The following is a 16,489-nucleotide window of genomic DNA, read 5'->3' on the forward strand; positions in this document are numbered from 1 at the left end:
TGCTGATCACAAGAATGTCTGTAAGAATAAACTCTACATATGCACTCCATGAGGACTTTATGTAAGATAGCTACCTGAAAATGAGATCTGCTACTGTTTTTCCTGATTATACAAATTAAAATAGCCTTTTCTGACCCATTTAATGAAAGTGTATACCTGACTAGGTATCTTCAATTTTTACAAAGATGGGAGAGTAGAAAGAAAGAATAGAGAAGACAAAATTTAAAGTTTGAGGGGCTAAAGACCCAAATGGAATAATGCTCCCTTTATCAAGTGCATAAACTATGGCAGCATATTACCTGTGCTGTTCTGTAGGAATGTTGTGGGTCCTTTTTCTGGTGGATTGGGAGTGGATGCATCTCCAATTTTGCAACATGCAGAGCTTAATTGTATTTTACCATTTCAACAGACACTTAGGAAGCTTAAATCTTGCTGCTCCTGGTTCCTTTGCTGCACCAGATGTGTGAAGCTCTCCCCCCAAGTGCAATTTTGCACAGCAGCCAGATCATATTCTTACGGAAGAATACAGCAAGCAACATTATAGATAAAATAAACCACAGCGACCAAGACAAAATGAAAGACAGAAAACTCTGTTCCTTATGTACATAAAACATCTATTCCAGGAAATACCAGCAGCTACAGATTACAGAAAGTGCAGAAGCTGGAAAGTTCAATTATATGCTACCTAGATTTTTAAACAGTTCTTAGAAATCTGAGATGGTTTGTCATCTATTCGCTTTAAAAAAGCTCTTCTATTTCCACACCACCGGCCATTTTAATATATGAAAGGGGAAACTTCAGTGCAGGATCACAGGATGGTAGAATAATTTAATCCAGAAAAGTTTTGGGCCTTTCAGAGATCTCTAGTTTGACTCTGCTCAAAAAAGGTCCAATTAGATCAAGTGGCTCAGCACCTTGACCAGCCAAGTTTGAGGTACCTCCAAAGATGGAGACTTCCTCATCGTCTCTGGCCAACCAGTTCCAATCTTTGATCAGAGCAATTTTTATCCCATTAGGTATCAGTTCAAGTTCTGTCCTTTACCATGCACATCCAAGTAGGGTCTGGCTCCATCTCCTCCTGTCATTAGCTGGAAACAGCAATGAAATTTGCCTTTTGCCTCCTCTTTTTCAGGCTGAGAAGCTTTTGTCTCTCAGTCTTTCATCATATGTACCCCCTATATTTCTATTTCTTGGTGACCCTCTGCTTCAGTATTTCAAAGTCCTGCTTGTACTTGGCAACATAAAATAGGCCACAGATTCCAGATGTGGTCTCTCAAGCGCCAGATCACGGGGAATCATTGTTTCCCTGACCTGCTGGTAACCTCTGCTGACACAGCCCAGCACGTGGCTGCCCCACACGCTGCACCCTTGCATGGGGTAACAGCATCCACATTTACTATTGCTGACCTTTGTGTCAGCCTATTTCTCCAGCCTGTCAACAAGGTCCTTGTGAATGCCAGGCCTGCTTTCCACACATTTCACTGCTCTGGATCGTGACTCAGTATTTATTTGCCATGCCATGAATTACTGCTTTTATTTAGTTTATAAGATCCAGCAGCTAATCATGTCTGAGTTGAATGCATAAAGAGAATCACAGAATTACAGAATAGTCTGGATTGAAAGGGACCTTAAAAGATCAGTGGTTCCAAACCCCTGCCATGGGCAGGGACACCTTTCACTATCCCAGGCTGCTCAGAGCCCCATGCAACCTGGCCTTGGACACTTCCAGAGATAGGGATGACTTCTCTGGGCAACCTGTGCCAGTGTCTCACCACCCTCACAGTAAAGAATTTTCTTTCTCATATCTAAACTTATTTCGCCTCTGCCAGTTTATGCTTCAAGAAAATGCAGTACAAGGGGAGGCAACTACTCTGGTTCTGAAATGTCCTGTGCTTACTTTAGTTCCTTCCTGTTAATTTATATAGAAAATTGATGAAAGTAAAATCCCATTAACCTGCATACCTTCTAGTCTTCATTGAACTTGCGTTTGTATTCTTACTCTCAGTACTAAAATCACATCCCCTGTGAAAAAGTCTGCCAGAGGGCCCTATCCTAGGGATAGTCTGTCAGGTTACAAGTGCAGGTTGTAGTTACAAGTCCTACCAGAATGAGCTTTAAAGCAAAAAAAAATATGCTGGTATTTCTCATTCCATAGGAAACAATGTGGATCTCAATCCCTAGGAAACTATTGGATTACCTTAATGACCTTCACTTTAGCAACAGACCCTTTGACTTTCCTCATGATATATGAACTTGAGTGCGAATATAGGTGGGAAAGTTTGGCCCCTTGTGGCTTTGCAAATGTGAACAAAAAATGACAACATTTGGCCATAGTAACTGGGTAATAGGTAATCAAATCTTGTGAAATGCTGGATTTTGGTCTGGAATTCACTGAAAGGAAGATGACAAAATGGAGATAGAGACTATTGGGTGAATCAAGTGATTCTCAATTTTTTGCTTAAATGCCTGTGGTTCATTAAATCCTCTCTGACTTCAATGAAATAGTAACATTCACAAAATCCTATGTGAATGAAATCAAATACTATGGACAACATAGCCCAGGAACCAGCAAACTGACCTCTTTATTTCTGAGGAGAAAAAACTGCACTACTCTTGGCTAATCCTGTGGTCAGATGGAAAAACAAAAAAAATAAAATGCCAAACTAAAATTAAAAGCAGAAAAAGAAGAATTAAATATACAAAAGGAGAGACAGAACAAATCTCTGTTTTTCCCAGGTTCCAGCAGTAGCAAGCTATGATCAGTATAACTACAAAACTAGCTTATGATAATTATTTTCTTCAACAGCCGTACAGCACCCAGTGATCTGTGGCTCAAGTACTTCTTTAACCAAATGGCACATCTTTGTATTCAATAACCCTCTATGGATTACTCCCCCCTTTAAGTGGTGCAATTCAATAGATCTGAGCTCATTTTGGCTATATTTAGTTGGAGTCCAGCCTGAAAGCTACTTCCAATGCTCCTCTGTACTGTCTGTGTGCTGCAGACTGACTGGAGAGGCTCTGATGACACACAGTTTGCTCAGTCTGCTGTTACAGGGCAAATTCCAGTTAGAAAGAAAAGGATTCTCAGTCATTTTCTGGGAGGTATTTGCAGGGTAAATCCATGGGCATGATTCAAAGCAGGTTTTACTTCCTGGCTGGAGTTTAATACTGGGAAAGACAGCGCTAATCCCTTAGTGGATATACAGGGTAAGGAAAGGGAAAAGGGCTTCTCTGCTCTACCTGTGATGTCTAGAAATAGCAGACAAATGAACCTTCACATAAATGAGCCTGGCACAGCCTTAGGCCAAGGGTCTTGCATCAGCCTCCTATGGATGAAGCAGAAAAACTCCTTTCCTTTATATTGGCTTGTGAATGTTCTCTCTCCTCTGTTACACCTCAGACTCTTCTTTTCTGCAGCAGATGAAACAGAAGAACACCCTCAAGTCCCTCTATTTCATGCCATAGAGAGCCTTCCTCTATTGTATTCATTTGTTAGAAGGTATTATTTTCTTCCACAGAAAGATTTTTGTAATTGAAACTTTAAATGGAGGGAAAGAGAAATTCAGGGATGTGCTGAAGCTTGGTCACATGGTGGCTGACAACCCAAGGTGCTCCTGCCTATGGAGTTTTCCAGATGGGAGTGAGAGGAGCAAGTGTTTGTGAAGATTTCTGCCAAAAATACAGGGTCTCTGTGCTGACATTTTAGTCTCACTCTTCACAACAGTGTCAGAAAATCTCTTCCTTGCAACAAATAAGAAGTAGGAATCTTACAGAATACTACTGTGTTTGAAATTCTTATATAATTTTAACTTGTGTTACAACTCCATGGATTTTTGAGTTTTGTGAATCCTGTGCAAAGTAGTCTCAAAAATGGTTTTATGCAAGTGATGAGTTCCTTCTGAAAAACTTGAGAGGACAGAACTGTTCTCAGTGTAGACCTGGTTGACATCTTACCATAAGAAATAATCACTTGTTGTTTCCTCTTCATTTAGAAAGGACCTCAATATTAGGCTTAGTGGAACTTAAAAGACAGCAATTTGCTACATAAAGGTTCAAAGATCGGAAAAAATAACTTCCATCTTAAAGTATCGGAGTTACTGCCTGTCCTGTAGACAAGATTTGCATTATTGCACCTCTAAACACCCTCAAAAATACAAATGGCTATTAGCACAAATGTAATTACTTTAAATTACAACAAGAGTTTCAATAACCTCCTACCAATGGGACCTTTGTCAGACTTCAGCATCAATCCTTGCTCCCAATTCTCCAAAGTTTACATAAAAAATAACTCTGTTGTGAGTACCAATACAGGGTGATTAGCAGAGCTAAGCGACATGTTAAACATGTTAAAATACACTCAGAAGAAGAATGCTTTGTTAGTCTTGTATTTGGCTCCTAATCAAATGCTCCATGGAAATAGTGTTTATAAGCGTGTGCCTACATTTAATCACAGATATAAATAATATATATATAAAGTTTCCTTCCAAAATTTGAGACACAGTCATTTGGGTGTCAAAACTACAACAGCCCCAATCTTCCTCTTCCTCAGAGAAAGCAAACAGTGGCAAAAAAATACTCAAAGAACTAAAAGACAGAAAAGCAAATAACACCTTGTCCTCCCAACAAAGCTGCCTACATTTGCAGTATGAGCAACATTCACTAAAATGCTCTAAAACCCCCAGACTGAAGATCCAAACAACCAGGCCATGTAACCATAGCAAGCAACCCCAATGTGAGAAAAAGCCAATAATGTTAGATTTAGCAGTGGAAAAAGTTGATTGATACTGGCTGTGACAAGAAATCTTTTCCACTCAGGGGCTTTTTCCCATTCCAAAGAGAATGGGACAACATTTACAGCCATATAGATAATAATGAAAAACTGTTCCTGTTTATTTTCTGTTTACTTTTAACCAATTCAATCACTGCCCAAGAGAAACAGTGCTTTCCCACTATCCCAAACATTCCCAAGCAATGTGTAATCAGAGAAACCATTAATACCACCAGACTTATTTTTATACCAAATAATGCTTACAGACACTTTGATGACAAAACAGCAAATTTAGAGTTGAGTTGCTACCAGTTGTGCTTTGCACTCATCTGGAAACACTGGGTGGACTGATGCAGTGGAATTAATTCCTTCTATATTTGCATTCCTAACTTCCATTTTGCAGTATTGAAAAAAAACCCCATTTCCCAGAGAATAAAGGATTTTTTTGTTGATTGATGTTTCATCTAAGTTCTTTTTAATCTTGGCATCCGTGTAAATGAAAAGCAGTAGACAGTATATAGAGAGCTGGTGTGACCCTAAAGTCTATTTTATATCATCATTTACATCATTTTTATATTAAGGTCCCACAACACACACAGATCTTGAGTCTCCAAAGAGAATCACCCTGGAAGTACTTTTCTTAATATCTGATGAAGTACACTTAAATGTAACTTAGATGTTTCTAGGAATAAAAATTGGAAAAAATAAAATTATTTTTACCTCTGATCTAAAAAAATAACTTCCCCCTGAATTGTTTCCCTCTCATTTCTGAGTACAGAAGTCAGACTAAGTTTCTGGGATGTTTAAACTTTTAGGCAGGTACCACTAAGTGAAATTCAGCCCAACTTGTGGAAGTGATGAATGGAGCTCTCAAAACAGCTTAAGGGAGTGGGAAAATGAGATCCTGGTCTTGCTTTCCTCACTGTACCAGGACTCTTGTGTCCTTGGACAGGAACTTTGAATATGTCATTTAGCCACTATAAATCCTTTTCTACTCTTACTTGGCCAGGACTCACAGGTGAGGATGATACTGGTTTGCATTTAAGACTGCAATTATTTAGCCCATAAAAATTCCAAGATTTAAGGGATTTAATGTTATGGCTTGTCCTTCTGTCCTGCCACTGGCATCTCTTTGCCCATTTTTGACAATGTTTGGTAAAGAAGAGCACAGAAACCCTGCAAGGATTACACTATCAAATCTTACCCAAGGATGCATTATTTCCTAAGGGGTAGCTGTTAAAATCAAAGAAGGTTTATGGTCAATAAACTGTGATTCTAAAACATAATAATTTATTTGATTTGGGCACAACATTGTGAGACAACAGAAGTCAGCACTCAACTAAATCCAAAGATCCTGTCCCAAAATATAGATTCTGTCAACATGAATCTGATTTCAGCAAGGAAATAAAAAATAATTCTTTGAAAATAAAAATAAATATATTATCAAAATTGGAGAGCTAAAGAGACATGCACTGAAAATTGATGCTTAGTAAAAGAAAACTTCTTAGTTTGTCTTCCAGCATGCAGTTTCTATTAAGTGTGTGATGTCTCTACTTTCCATATGGGCTTTAAATCAGATACTCCTTAAAGACTAATGACCTGCCCTCCCACACTGGCATAATTTTGGCCAGTGAAATGAGCATAGTGGTAGTAAAACGTTTCAGAGCTCTTCCTAAATCACTTCCTGATTATTTTCTCTGTACATCTTTTCCAAATTTGTATGATGAATTTGAGAACTTCAACACCATCTTTCAGATCCACCCTGAAAAGAAGAGCTCGCAGTTGTTTACTTTTTTCTGATTTAAGCATTTATGCCCTCCAATTTTCACTCTCTCAATTAAAAGACCCCAAGTCCATGCCCTGTGTCCCAGGGCAATCACCACAGAGCAACCTCTGTCCATGCTAATGCTCTCCTAAGAGAGGGGTCACACCCAAACCATGTGGTGGGGAGAGCTCTGGGACTCTGCTGCCTCCCAGGAGTTTACAGTCATAGAATGTTTTGGGTTGGAAGGGACCTTTAAAGGCCACCTAGTCCCTCTGCCCTGCAGAGAAAAGGGATCTTTTCCAGCAGGTCAGATTGTTCAGAACCCCTTCCAACCTCACACTGAATGGTTCTGGGCAACTTGTGCCACTGCCTCACATCCTCATCATATAAAGCTTCTTCTTTATGTCTAAACTAAATCAACCCTCCTTTACTTTAAAGCCATTCCCCCTTGTCCCAGCACTTCCCAAGTCCCTCTCCAGCTCTCCTGAAGCCCCTTCAGGCTCTGGAAGGGGCTTTAAGGTCTCCCTGGAGCCTTCTCCAGGCTGGACATCCCCAGCTCTCCCAGCCTGGCTCCATAGGAAAGGTGCTCCAGCCCTCTGAGCATCTTCATGGTTTCCTCTGGGCCTGCTCCAACAGCTCCTTGTCTTCCTGTGTTGAGGGCCCCAGAGTTGGACATTGTTTGGGACAATATGTCCTGGCTCAGGCCAAAGTGTGATCACTCAAAAGCTGATGATGATACTCCAGCAGGAAGGAATCTTCTTGGTCACTGTGTAGTTTAATAACTTATTGTAAGTCCAACCTATTTCTAAGACTGAAACAGAGTGAACTCCCAGAGCACAATTCCTTGTACCTCAAGATGCAGTTTGGTGTGTTCAGGGGTCTTATTCAAATACAAATTAAGTCTGTCTCAAAAAAGACAAAATTAAACAGGAGTAATTAAAAAATGTAAAAAACTATATATTCTACCTACACTTTAATGTGATCTACCAACTTTTGCACAGAGCCCATTGCATTGCTGTGAGCTTTAGAGATTTCTTATCAAGACAAGAATACTGTTGAGCAACACTAAAAAAATTACATCCACAATGAATCTCCTAGAATAAAAATAGGTATCTGTAGTTTTTAAATATCACTTCAGAAACTGAATTTATATTTAAATATCAATTCAGCAATTCATAGGACAGTAGACCTTAAATCATAGAATCATAGAAACATAGAATCATCAGATAATCTGTGTTGGAAGGAACCTTAAAGATCATCTAGCTCCACCCCCCCTGCAAAATAATCAGAAAGTGGAATTTAACTTAGATTTTTTACCATTTTGCTGGCTTCAAGACAGCTTTAAGGTAGTCTGTTCTTGTAGGGTAGTTATCTTCCCTGTTTATTCAAACTTGCAATGTCCAATGAAGCATTATGGTAGCTACTGCAACTGAATTATTGCCATATAACAAGTGAGTGTTGGAAATGTATCCTTAAACTAGCAGTAGAGTGACAGATGAATGGTGTTTCTCCTAATCCTATGGGAACACAAGTGAAACAGAGCACTCACAGCATGATGCTCTATGAATTCTTTTGTGTGTCAGCCCAGACTTCTGATGGGAAGTCTTTTTCTTGGGGGGAGAGAGCATTAAAGCTATAAAACAAATTATAAAAAATGGGCATTTACAGAATGAGAGAGATGTCAGCTTTGCAGTGACGTTGAAGTTTTCAATTAGCTACACTTGATCTAATGACATGACATGGAGAATGTGATAGTGGTTCTCACAGAAAGAAAGCAGCAGAACTGAAGTTGCCATTCACAAAATCACAGCCAAACCTGGAGTTGGTTTAACTATGGTGAGGAACCTGAGAGGTTCAGAGGAGCAACATAAGGACACAACCACCTAAAACTCCAAGTCTCAAACTGCAAAATAAGTAAAAAGTCAAAGATTTTAAATCAACAGGGACATTTTTGCCCCATCAATTAAGCCACATACCACAGGAACATCACCTCTCCTCTCTAAATGATTCTTAAGAGACAGAGGAAAGCCAAATAGCCATCCTCTTGCAAGGTGTCAGTTACTGTGGATTCTGCCATAGAACAGGCAAAGGAAGGGAAGTTGAATTCCCGAGCACCACCAGCTCTGGCTATTCCACAGCCCAAACTGTGCAATAAAAAAGGAGTGTGGATAGATTGCCATCACATGTGTTATTATCAAGAGACTGGCACACACTATGCAGACCAGTTCTGTGATCCATCTCTCCTACACATGCACAGTTCAGTTACATCTAGGAATGAGAATCACTTTTTCCATCTATAAATGCTCTTACTCTGAGGAGCAGATGTCACTGGTGCTTTACTGCTATCTCAGGAGAGCAGGATAGGAACTGTTATGAAGTGAGACAGAGGTGCTATTCCAGTTTTTACTTTGTTTTGATTTTGCCAATACAGATGGCTGGTTTGCCTCCACTTAATGCTAATATTGCAGTTTTTTAAAAACGTCATCTTATCACAATGTATTAATAAAATAATCTGTGTTATGACAAAGTAGTGTGAAGTCTATTCTTAATTTCTGCCTGTAGAAAAAGTATTTTAAGAGTATTCCACCTTGGATCAATGTCCCTCTGCACATTGCTGGTATTACTGTTCCAGAGACATTCCCTTTGCTTCAAGTTAAAGTCATAGGATACATCAGTAAATTCTATGCACAATCCTAGATGAGTGTCCTTTGCTTTTAATATGGCAGGGCTGGTGGCTGTATTTCAGTCAAAGAAGTGTAGAATTTTTTGTTCTCCTTTGGTAATGTCCCAAAGTGGCTCCTGACTCCTCGGTGGTGCAGATATGGAATGGACCCCACAGCACTGCAGGCAACTAATTCCTTAAAAAACATGAAGGCTTAGCTCTAGTTTTATGAAATGCTTTAGAAAGAATGAGTATAAACAATATTTGCATTTTGTATCATAACTGAAACCATACTGCTAAACAATCATATCCTGTTTAGCCCATAATGACATCAGAAATACATGTTTACCATCCATTCTGGACAGCTTAGCATGATTTCGGCCCAAGGCAAAGTGGAACTGAAATCATTTATGGTTGTCCAAACTAAGATAACCACACATTTCTAAGGTAACTGATACCTAAAAGGAACACTGCCCTTAGATTGAAGTTCATGATTTAAGTACACAAATTCCTTAAAAAACCCTGTTAAATTGTCTATTGGATTTCCTCCAGAATTTAGTGTGGATTAACAATCTACTGAAGAAAGAAAATGTGATACAGGAGATTAGCCCATCCACTAACAACTCTTCCTTTAGCAATGGATCACATTTCCTACTATCTTTGTTTCCTTTCCACTCACCTCAAAGTGACAAGAAAATCCCAAACAAAACAAAGCCAAAAATACATTAAACATTTTGAGTAGCACGTTTCAAACAGTCCTTCATGTTTTGTCATTAGATTTAGAGACTAATAAGACAGGAAGTAGATAGTACTGGCTTCATACCTGTATATAATTCCTTAATGTATTCTAAAATAAGACCTTGATTTTATTTTTCTCTTTTTTTAACATAGGAACAGGTCAAGAGTTCACAAAATGTAATGAAGTCAAGTAAAAGAGAGAATAATTACTTTTTAAATTTAATGCACACACACACACTACAGTTCATGGATTACAGTCTACTGACAAAATCCAAAACATATAGTCAGATCAAGAGAAAATATTTGATTACAGACACATTCCCTGACAAACATAGATTCAGATTTGCCATTGTCTACAACTGAGAACTTCATACTTTGATCAATTTGCGAAGTTCTTTAGACCTGAAACATACTATACTGTAAGAACAGAAGAGAGTGCAAAGTTAAGCACATAACCAATTCGTTCAGAAGAATGCTGTTATCTATTTCTGGGTGTACAAGCTCAAAGGATTTGCCTGCCTTTATGTAAAACACAACATTTTGCATAAATAAATAAGTAACAGGGTGAAGAAGAGAAACCACCAGTTTCCAAAATACAAACAGTGGTTAGATACAACTGTTCAATGACACAAATTCTCAGCTGGGGGGAAATGGGACTTGTTCCTAACCAAATTCTTAGAGAGAAGTGGTTCTTCATTAGGTTTTGATTTCTTCCCATTGCAGGGAAGAAAGGAGCAGAAAGCAGATTGGAAATGCCAGAGTTCTGAAAAGAAGCTTCATTAAGAAGAAAGAAAGTAGAATTACAACTAGCACAGGATAAAAATTCTATTATTTCTTATAATTTTCCATGAAATCCTGAAAGGGAAATGAAGCCCTAATAGCCAAATATTAAATACAAAAATATTACCAAACATATGAGCCACCTCAGCATTGAAAGGGGACTCAAACCAAAGCCCCCAGCTTCCAGTACTGAAAGGGTATAGAAATCACTCTACAAATATCAAATTTCCAACAGTCCTGTCCACTATGTTGATGTCTGAAAATTGATGGAAATTGGCTCAAATACTTCTCTGGAATTGTGAGTGTGCTCCCAGTACAATTTTGCCCTTGACATCAGTTGCCTACAGAAAACACGAAGAAGAATTGAGCAACTGAGCATGAAGAAGGATGAAGGACTCTTCTCTGCATTCACTGTGGACCAGATTACCAAAAGGCCAGGGTAGTCCTGCCCACCCACAGAAAATTAGTCAAAACCACAGACTTCCATGCTGACACAGCTACACTGCTTCTCAATCCCACCTAGCTTTATGAAGGTCATGTAGCACTGCATTTTTTAATGTAGACAAATTTTTTCTTAACAACATAGTACAGAAAATAGGATTCAAAATGATGGAGAAAAGAGTTTATACCCAAGTATGTTTGCGCAGAATATTTTAACTTCATCTGTAAGTTGTGTTATATGAAAAGAGTCCTGAAATGCTATTGAAACCATTTGATAAGAAGATAAATAATGAGAAAGGAAAATACTGTTGCGAAAAATGTGTATGGAATGTTTACAAATAGAATTTGCTTTCTACAGGAAGGAAATACAAGTACACAGCAGACAGAAAGATCCATAACTACCCTTCTGTAATCTTCCTTCTCAGCATGTGTGCTTGGATGTGAAGAAACATTTGAAGGAATAAGAAAAATATGGAAATAGGATTTCTTTAGACCATCTGGGCAAAAGAAAAAACATGTAACAATGATTTAATGTGTAGCATAAAAAAGGCATCAGAGCAGCATGATGTATTAAATGTTTCACAGTTTCTCTGCTGGGTATCAGTAAAAGGAAAGAATTACCTCCATGCGCTCCTGCTTGACATCATCAATCTCATCATCCTCAAACATGGCCAAGAGCTCTCCAGTCTGGTCAATGGAGTTGAGGAAGTCCTGGGCCAGCTTCTGCCGCTTGTTGGTGTTATTGCTGTTGAATTTGTCTTCACAAAGACAAGTAAAGAGCAACAAACTTAACCTATTTGGCACTTCCAAGCATCACTCAGAGTGACACGATTTAGAACCAGCACTGAGCAGAAAAGGCCTGCTCTTTATTGTGCCCCTCACACAAGCTGTGCTACCTGAACAAGGTGATGTCACTGCTCTGCTCCAGTAATAGCAAAACATCATTTTTAGTATTTTTTTAGTATAACCATGTCGTTTTTCATAATCTAGAGAAAACTGATCTGCTGCCCATATATCATTACTTCTCACCAAAGAATCCACAGTGGACACAGCTCAAGAGGAAACAACCCCTCTTTGGTAGAAAGAACTTGAGACACAGAGCAGAATATGTTGAGGAAATGTTCTTCCCTGAACACACACAGAACATCCTCATTGTCTACAGCCTCAAGCAAACTCTAACACGACACTAACATGCAATTCTAGAGGTGATGGACCATTCCTCTGCAGTAAAACCTCGAAGAATGCTGGCAAGATGATCTCTGTTGTTCTAAACAGCAGAGCACCTATAAAGGCAGTAAATTCACAAAAGAAAATTAATGGCTCTAATTATCAAAGCCTACTAGAAAAGGCATTCTTTAATTCCAGGATAAACTGCATTTAGGAAGCTTTTCATGAACATCTAAAAGGTTAAAGGGAATTGTTTATTTGCTTTAAGTAGTGACACAAGCTAAAGTATTAAAACCCCAAAGCTACCAGGTAAGAAGCTGTACTGCCACACTGCTTGCATACATGAAATATGAAAATAAAATGCTACAGGCAAATTAAATCTCAGATGAGCTGACAAAAACTTCATCACTGCTTGATGAAGTCAAAGCAAGAAGTACAATGTTTACCCAGCATCAATGTGGATGCTCAGAGGAACCAAACACAGGGAATTCATTGTATGGGAAAAAAATAATAAAAGGCTCTGAGAAAGAAAGTTTAATACAGAAAGTTGTGTGTGGACATTGCTAAATGTTATAACAGCATGGTAAGGTTTAGATTTGCCATGATAAGTTTTAACTTAACTTTTTACAACGGAAATGTTAGTTCTAATATCAATATAAATCAACAAAACTTTAAACCAGGAAACTATATGGCATAAATTAATATATTTTTAATTCAAAGTGCTTTTTCTTTAAATGCATTGGTAATAAAAAACTGTGACTTCCTCATGGAATGCAGAAACAAAAGTGTTTCCCATTATTTAAACTAGAGATTTAAAGTATAAAATGTTAAACCACACTGAAAAAACCACACACAGCATATATTAGTGTTCAGTAACTTCAGATTATAAGGGGTTTTTTTTTAAAGCATGTCAAAAATATCAATATCAAAAACTTTGATAATAATTTAACAAATGTCCATTCAATTGCAGGTGGTGCATTTAAAATACAGATGCTGAAATCAATAAGCCCTTTAATCAGGACCAGTTTCTTACTTCAACAGAGCTCTGACATTAAAGTCGTACTGTTCATCTGGATGGTAGATGCAAATGCTCACATATCTCAAATGGAAAAGCAGAGATTTTCAGCAAAATTCGTCTAAAGAGATTATTTTTGTGTCTCTACCAAGCAAGACATTAATACTATGCATTGAGCTGTTCAGTATTCTTACAAGACATCAAGCCTCTCCCAAATTAAATAATTTCTTTTTTTCTACCTTCGAGGATGTCATCTTCTTCTATTCCTTTGACAATTTTAGATTTGTAGTCTCGAAAAAACATGTATTTGAGTAGCCTTCGAAGCTTCTTCTATGAGAAAAAAATACATTTATATTAATGACTATTACATAGTTATTTCTTATTTAATAAACTTTGTAACACACAAACATACAAATGTGCAGCACATTACTCAGTAAATATAGCTTTTAAAATATTTTTCATATTAAATTCTGCAGAAAATCCATACACAGAAAGTACCTCAGGACAGTAGCAAATCCATATTAAATATTAACTGTTTGAGCTCCTTGGTACTTTGCTGTGAGACAGAAAAGAGTTTGACTTTCAGAAAGGAGAAATTCAGATATTGTGCTTCTTTGTGAAACTCCAAAGTGTTTGCATACTTTGAAAACTCTAGGCTAGAAATGCACATTTCCATGAACTTTGACTCCATATCAACTGCTGTTTTCAGAAAGCCTTACAGCTTTTATCAGATAAAGAAACTACAATTTATTTTCATGTTTTAGTGGGGTTTAATTTTGAAATAGTTCTGTTCGTTAGGTTTCACCTGTCAAACGAGGAAAGAAAAAAAAAAAGAAAAGGGTGAGAGAAAAAGGGAAACTAAGGAAGAAAAGAACATAAAGGAAGAATAAATAATGTAGTTAAAAATAGTTGACAATTTTTTAAATAATTATTAAATGTGAGGAGAGAAAATTATTTTCTTCCCTTGTTGACCGGCTCTACTTACTATCCAGAGAAAGCAAGGCCATACCTAAATTTGGAGATTTTAGTGGGATAAAACACAGGAAAATAAAATAAAATAAAGAGGATTTATAGACAGTCTGAAAACAAAACTATAATGATTACATTGTCAAACATCACATTGACACCCTTCATAAGCAGAGGAAAATCAGAATTATTGATTTTTATTAAAGGGACATAAATTATAGGGATTAATATTTATATCTTATTAAGAAATTGTTTTGAGCTCTTAGGCATATTATCTACCCTAAAGCTTCAGGAAAAAAAAATCAATTGATAATTGAAGCTATAGGAAAAAAACAATTTTTATTTCAGATATTACTGAGTGATTATAACATGCTCAATCACATATAATTGCAGAGCAGCTATACTTTTAAAATAAAGGTATTCATGATGATCGATTCCTTTACAAAGGTTAAGAAAGCACTTGAAAACACAAAACCAGCTGACTACATAAAATAAGAAATTTCTGTCTAATTACTGTACCTTATCTTTGCGCATTAAGAACAGGAGATCTTCAGCAGAGATGACTCGAGCTCCTCTCATCTGAGAAACTTCAGCTGCTTGCTGCAACTAAAATAAATGAATAAATTAGATGGCCTTTTCAGTGTTAAAAACTTTATTCACTGGGGTTTGTTTTAAATAAATTCAGATAATATTTTGCATGGTTGTCCATAGCAAAATACAAGCTGTGCACTAAAACACAAGCTGGGACTCTCAAAGGTGTCACTCACTCGAGTCTTGCTTGCCAAAAAGTGAATAACAATTTTATGAAAAGTCTTCCAGGCTTTTTTGACAAATCTCAAGAAAAAGCTTTTTTGTTTATATTTAAAATTATTGCTTTTAAAAAGTCCTGCTGCCATTTTTTTTTTCTTCTCTTAGCACAGAATATGAACATATAATTCTCTCAGGCAATGTAAAAATGCCAAATTCTTGCCATAGCACTTTATCTGCAGCTGTGGAAAGGCAGCTGATCGCTCTCCCAATTTTTTAGAATAACAAATATTAATTTTAAACAGCTTACCTAAGTATTTTTTGAAAGAAACTCTACCTCTACTTGACTTAGCATTAGTACAAAGCAGACTCACATGAAGAACTTTTTTAGAAATGCTCTTATTTCATTTGGGAGAAAGAAAATGAATTGATAGGCAACATCGACTCCGTTAATGAAGGAACTGAAAAACCTTATTGAACAGAACAGGCCATTCAGCTGTGAAAGTAATAAAGATGGGACTGAGCGAGGAATGACACAAAAACTGATAAGAGGCGGCCACAGGAGTGTGAAGCAATGGACTGCCCTCACATCTATTGTGACAGAGCCTACAAACGCCCCGAACGCCTCAAATTGTGCTGTGAAGAGCAAAAAACTTCTTTGTAAAGGACTAAGTACATCAGCTTTCAGTAGGTGCAGGAAATTGGGGTTTTTACACAAAACCAGAACAGGGTTAGAAACCTGGTAACCTGGGTTATCTGCACAGCTGATGCTTATCACTAAGAAGGTTCAACCCAAACATGCAGAAAGAGTCAGTGGGATTTGCTCCTTTCACCTCATGAGCCTTTGCTTCTGACTTGTGAGGTGAAAGGAGCAAATCCCATTATCATCACGGAATCACAGAATGGGCTGGAAAGAATCTTTAAAGGTCATCTAGTCCAACCCTCAGGAACAAGCAGGGACCTTCAGCTAGACCAGGCTGCTCAGAGCCCCATCCAGTCTGACCTTGAATTTTTTCAGGGATGGGGAATCCACCACCTCTGTGGACAAGCAATTTCAGCACAAAACATAATGCTGTAGACTGAGATAGAAGGGATGCTTCAGACTTTATCCTCTGAATTAAAAAACATAATTCAAAAAGCAAGATTTAATTGTTTTTTTGCCCTTAGCCTTGTTAACTCTCTGATGGAAAACTGACAGTGAGCACAGCACAAAAGTCATCAAAAGAAGAGACACCTTCAAAAATTCTTGATATTAAAATTCATACACACTTGTAACATGATCAATACACAACTATTTAATTTATGTTCAAATAGCTTTGTATTCTTCTTTAGAAATGCATGAATGCACCTGAAAATAATTTAAAGAAATCCTATCCTTCATACTCACACCAGCAATGGTTTCACTCAGTATCACTGGCTGAATAAGTATATTATTAA

The 16,489-nt window shown here is 37.5% G+C and overlaps 1 protein-coding gene across 2 annotated transcripts in view; it reads right to left on the reverse strand.

Annotated features, from left to right (window-relative positions):
- SUPT3H (SPT3 homolog, SAGA and STAGA complex component) overlaps window positions 1-16,489 on the reverse strand; it is a 252,426-nt gene that overhangs the window by 68,917 nt on the left and 167,020 nt on the right. For both annotated transcript variants that reach the window (XM_054291782.1, XM_054291783.1), the window contains 3 exons: window positions 14,825-14,911; window positions 13,579-13,669; window positions 11,779-11,915 (listed from right to left, as the gene is read on the reverse strand). In XM_054291782.1, the coding sequence (XP_054147757.1) occupies window positions 11,779-11,915; window positions 13,579-13,669; window positions 14,825-14,911 (315 nt within the window). The remainder of the gene's footprint in view (window positions 1-11,778; window positions 11,916-13,578; window positions 13,670-14,824; window positions 14,912-16,489) is intronic.

The sequence above is a fragment of the Melozone crissalis genome, unplaced genomic scaffold (assembly GCF_028551555.1).
Source record: "Melozone crissalis strain CALT ecotype California unplaced genomic scaffold, PUWL_Pcris_2 ptg000106l_1, whole genome shotgun sequence".
In the NCBI taxonomy this organism is placed as follows: domain Eukaryota; kingdom Metazoa; phylum Chordata; class Aves; order Passeriformes; family Passerellidae; genus Melozone; species Melozone crissalis.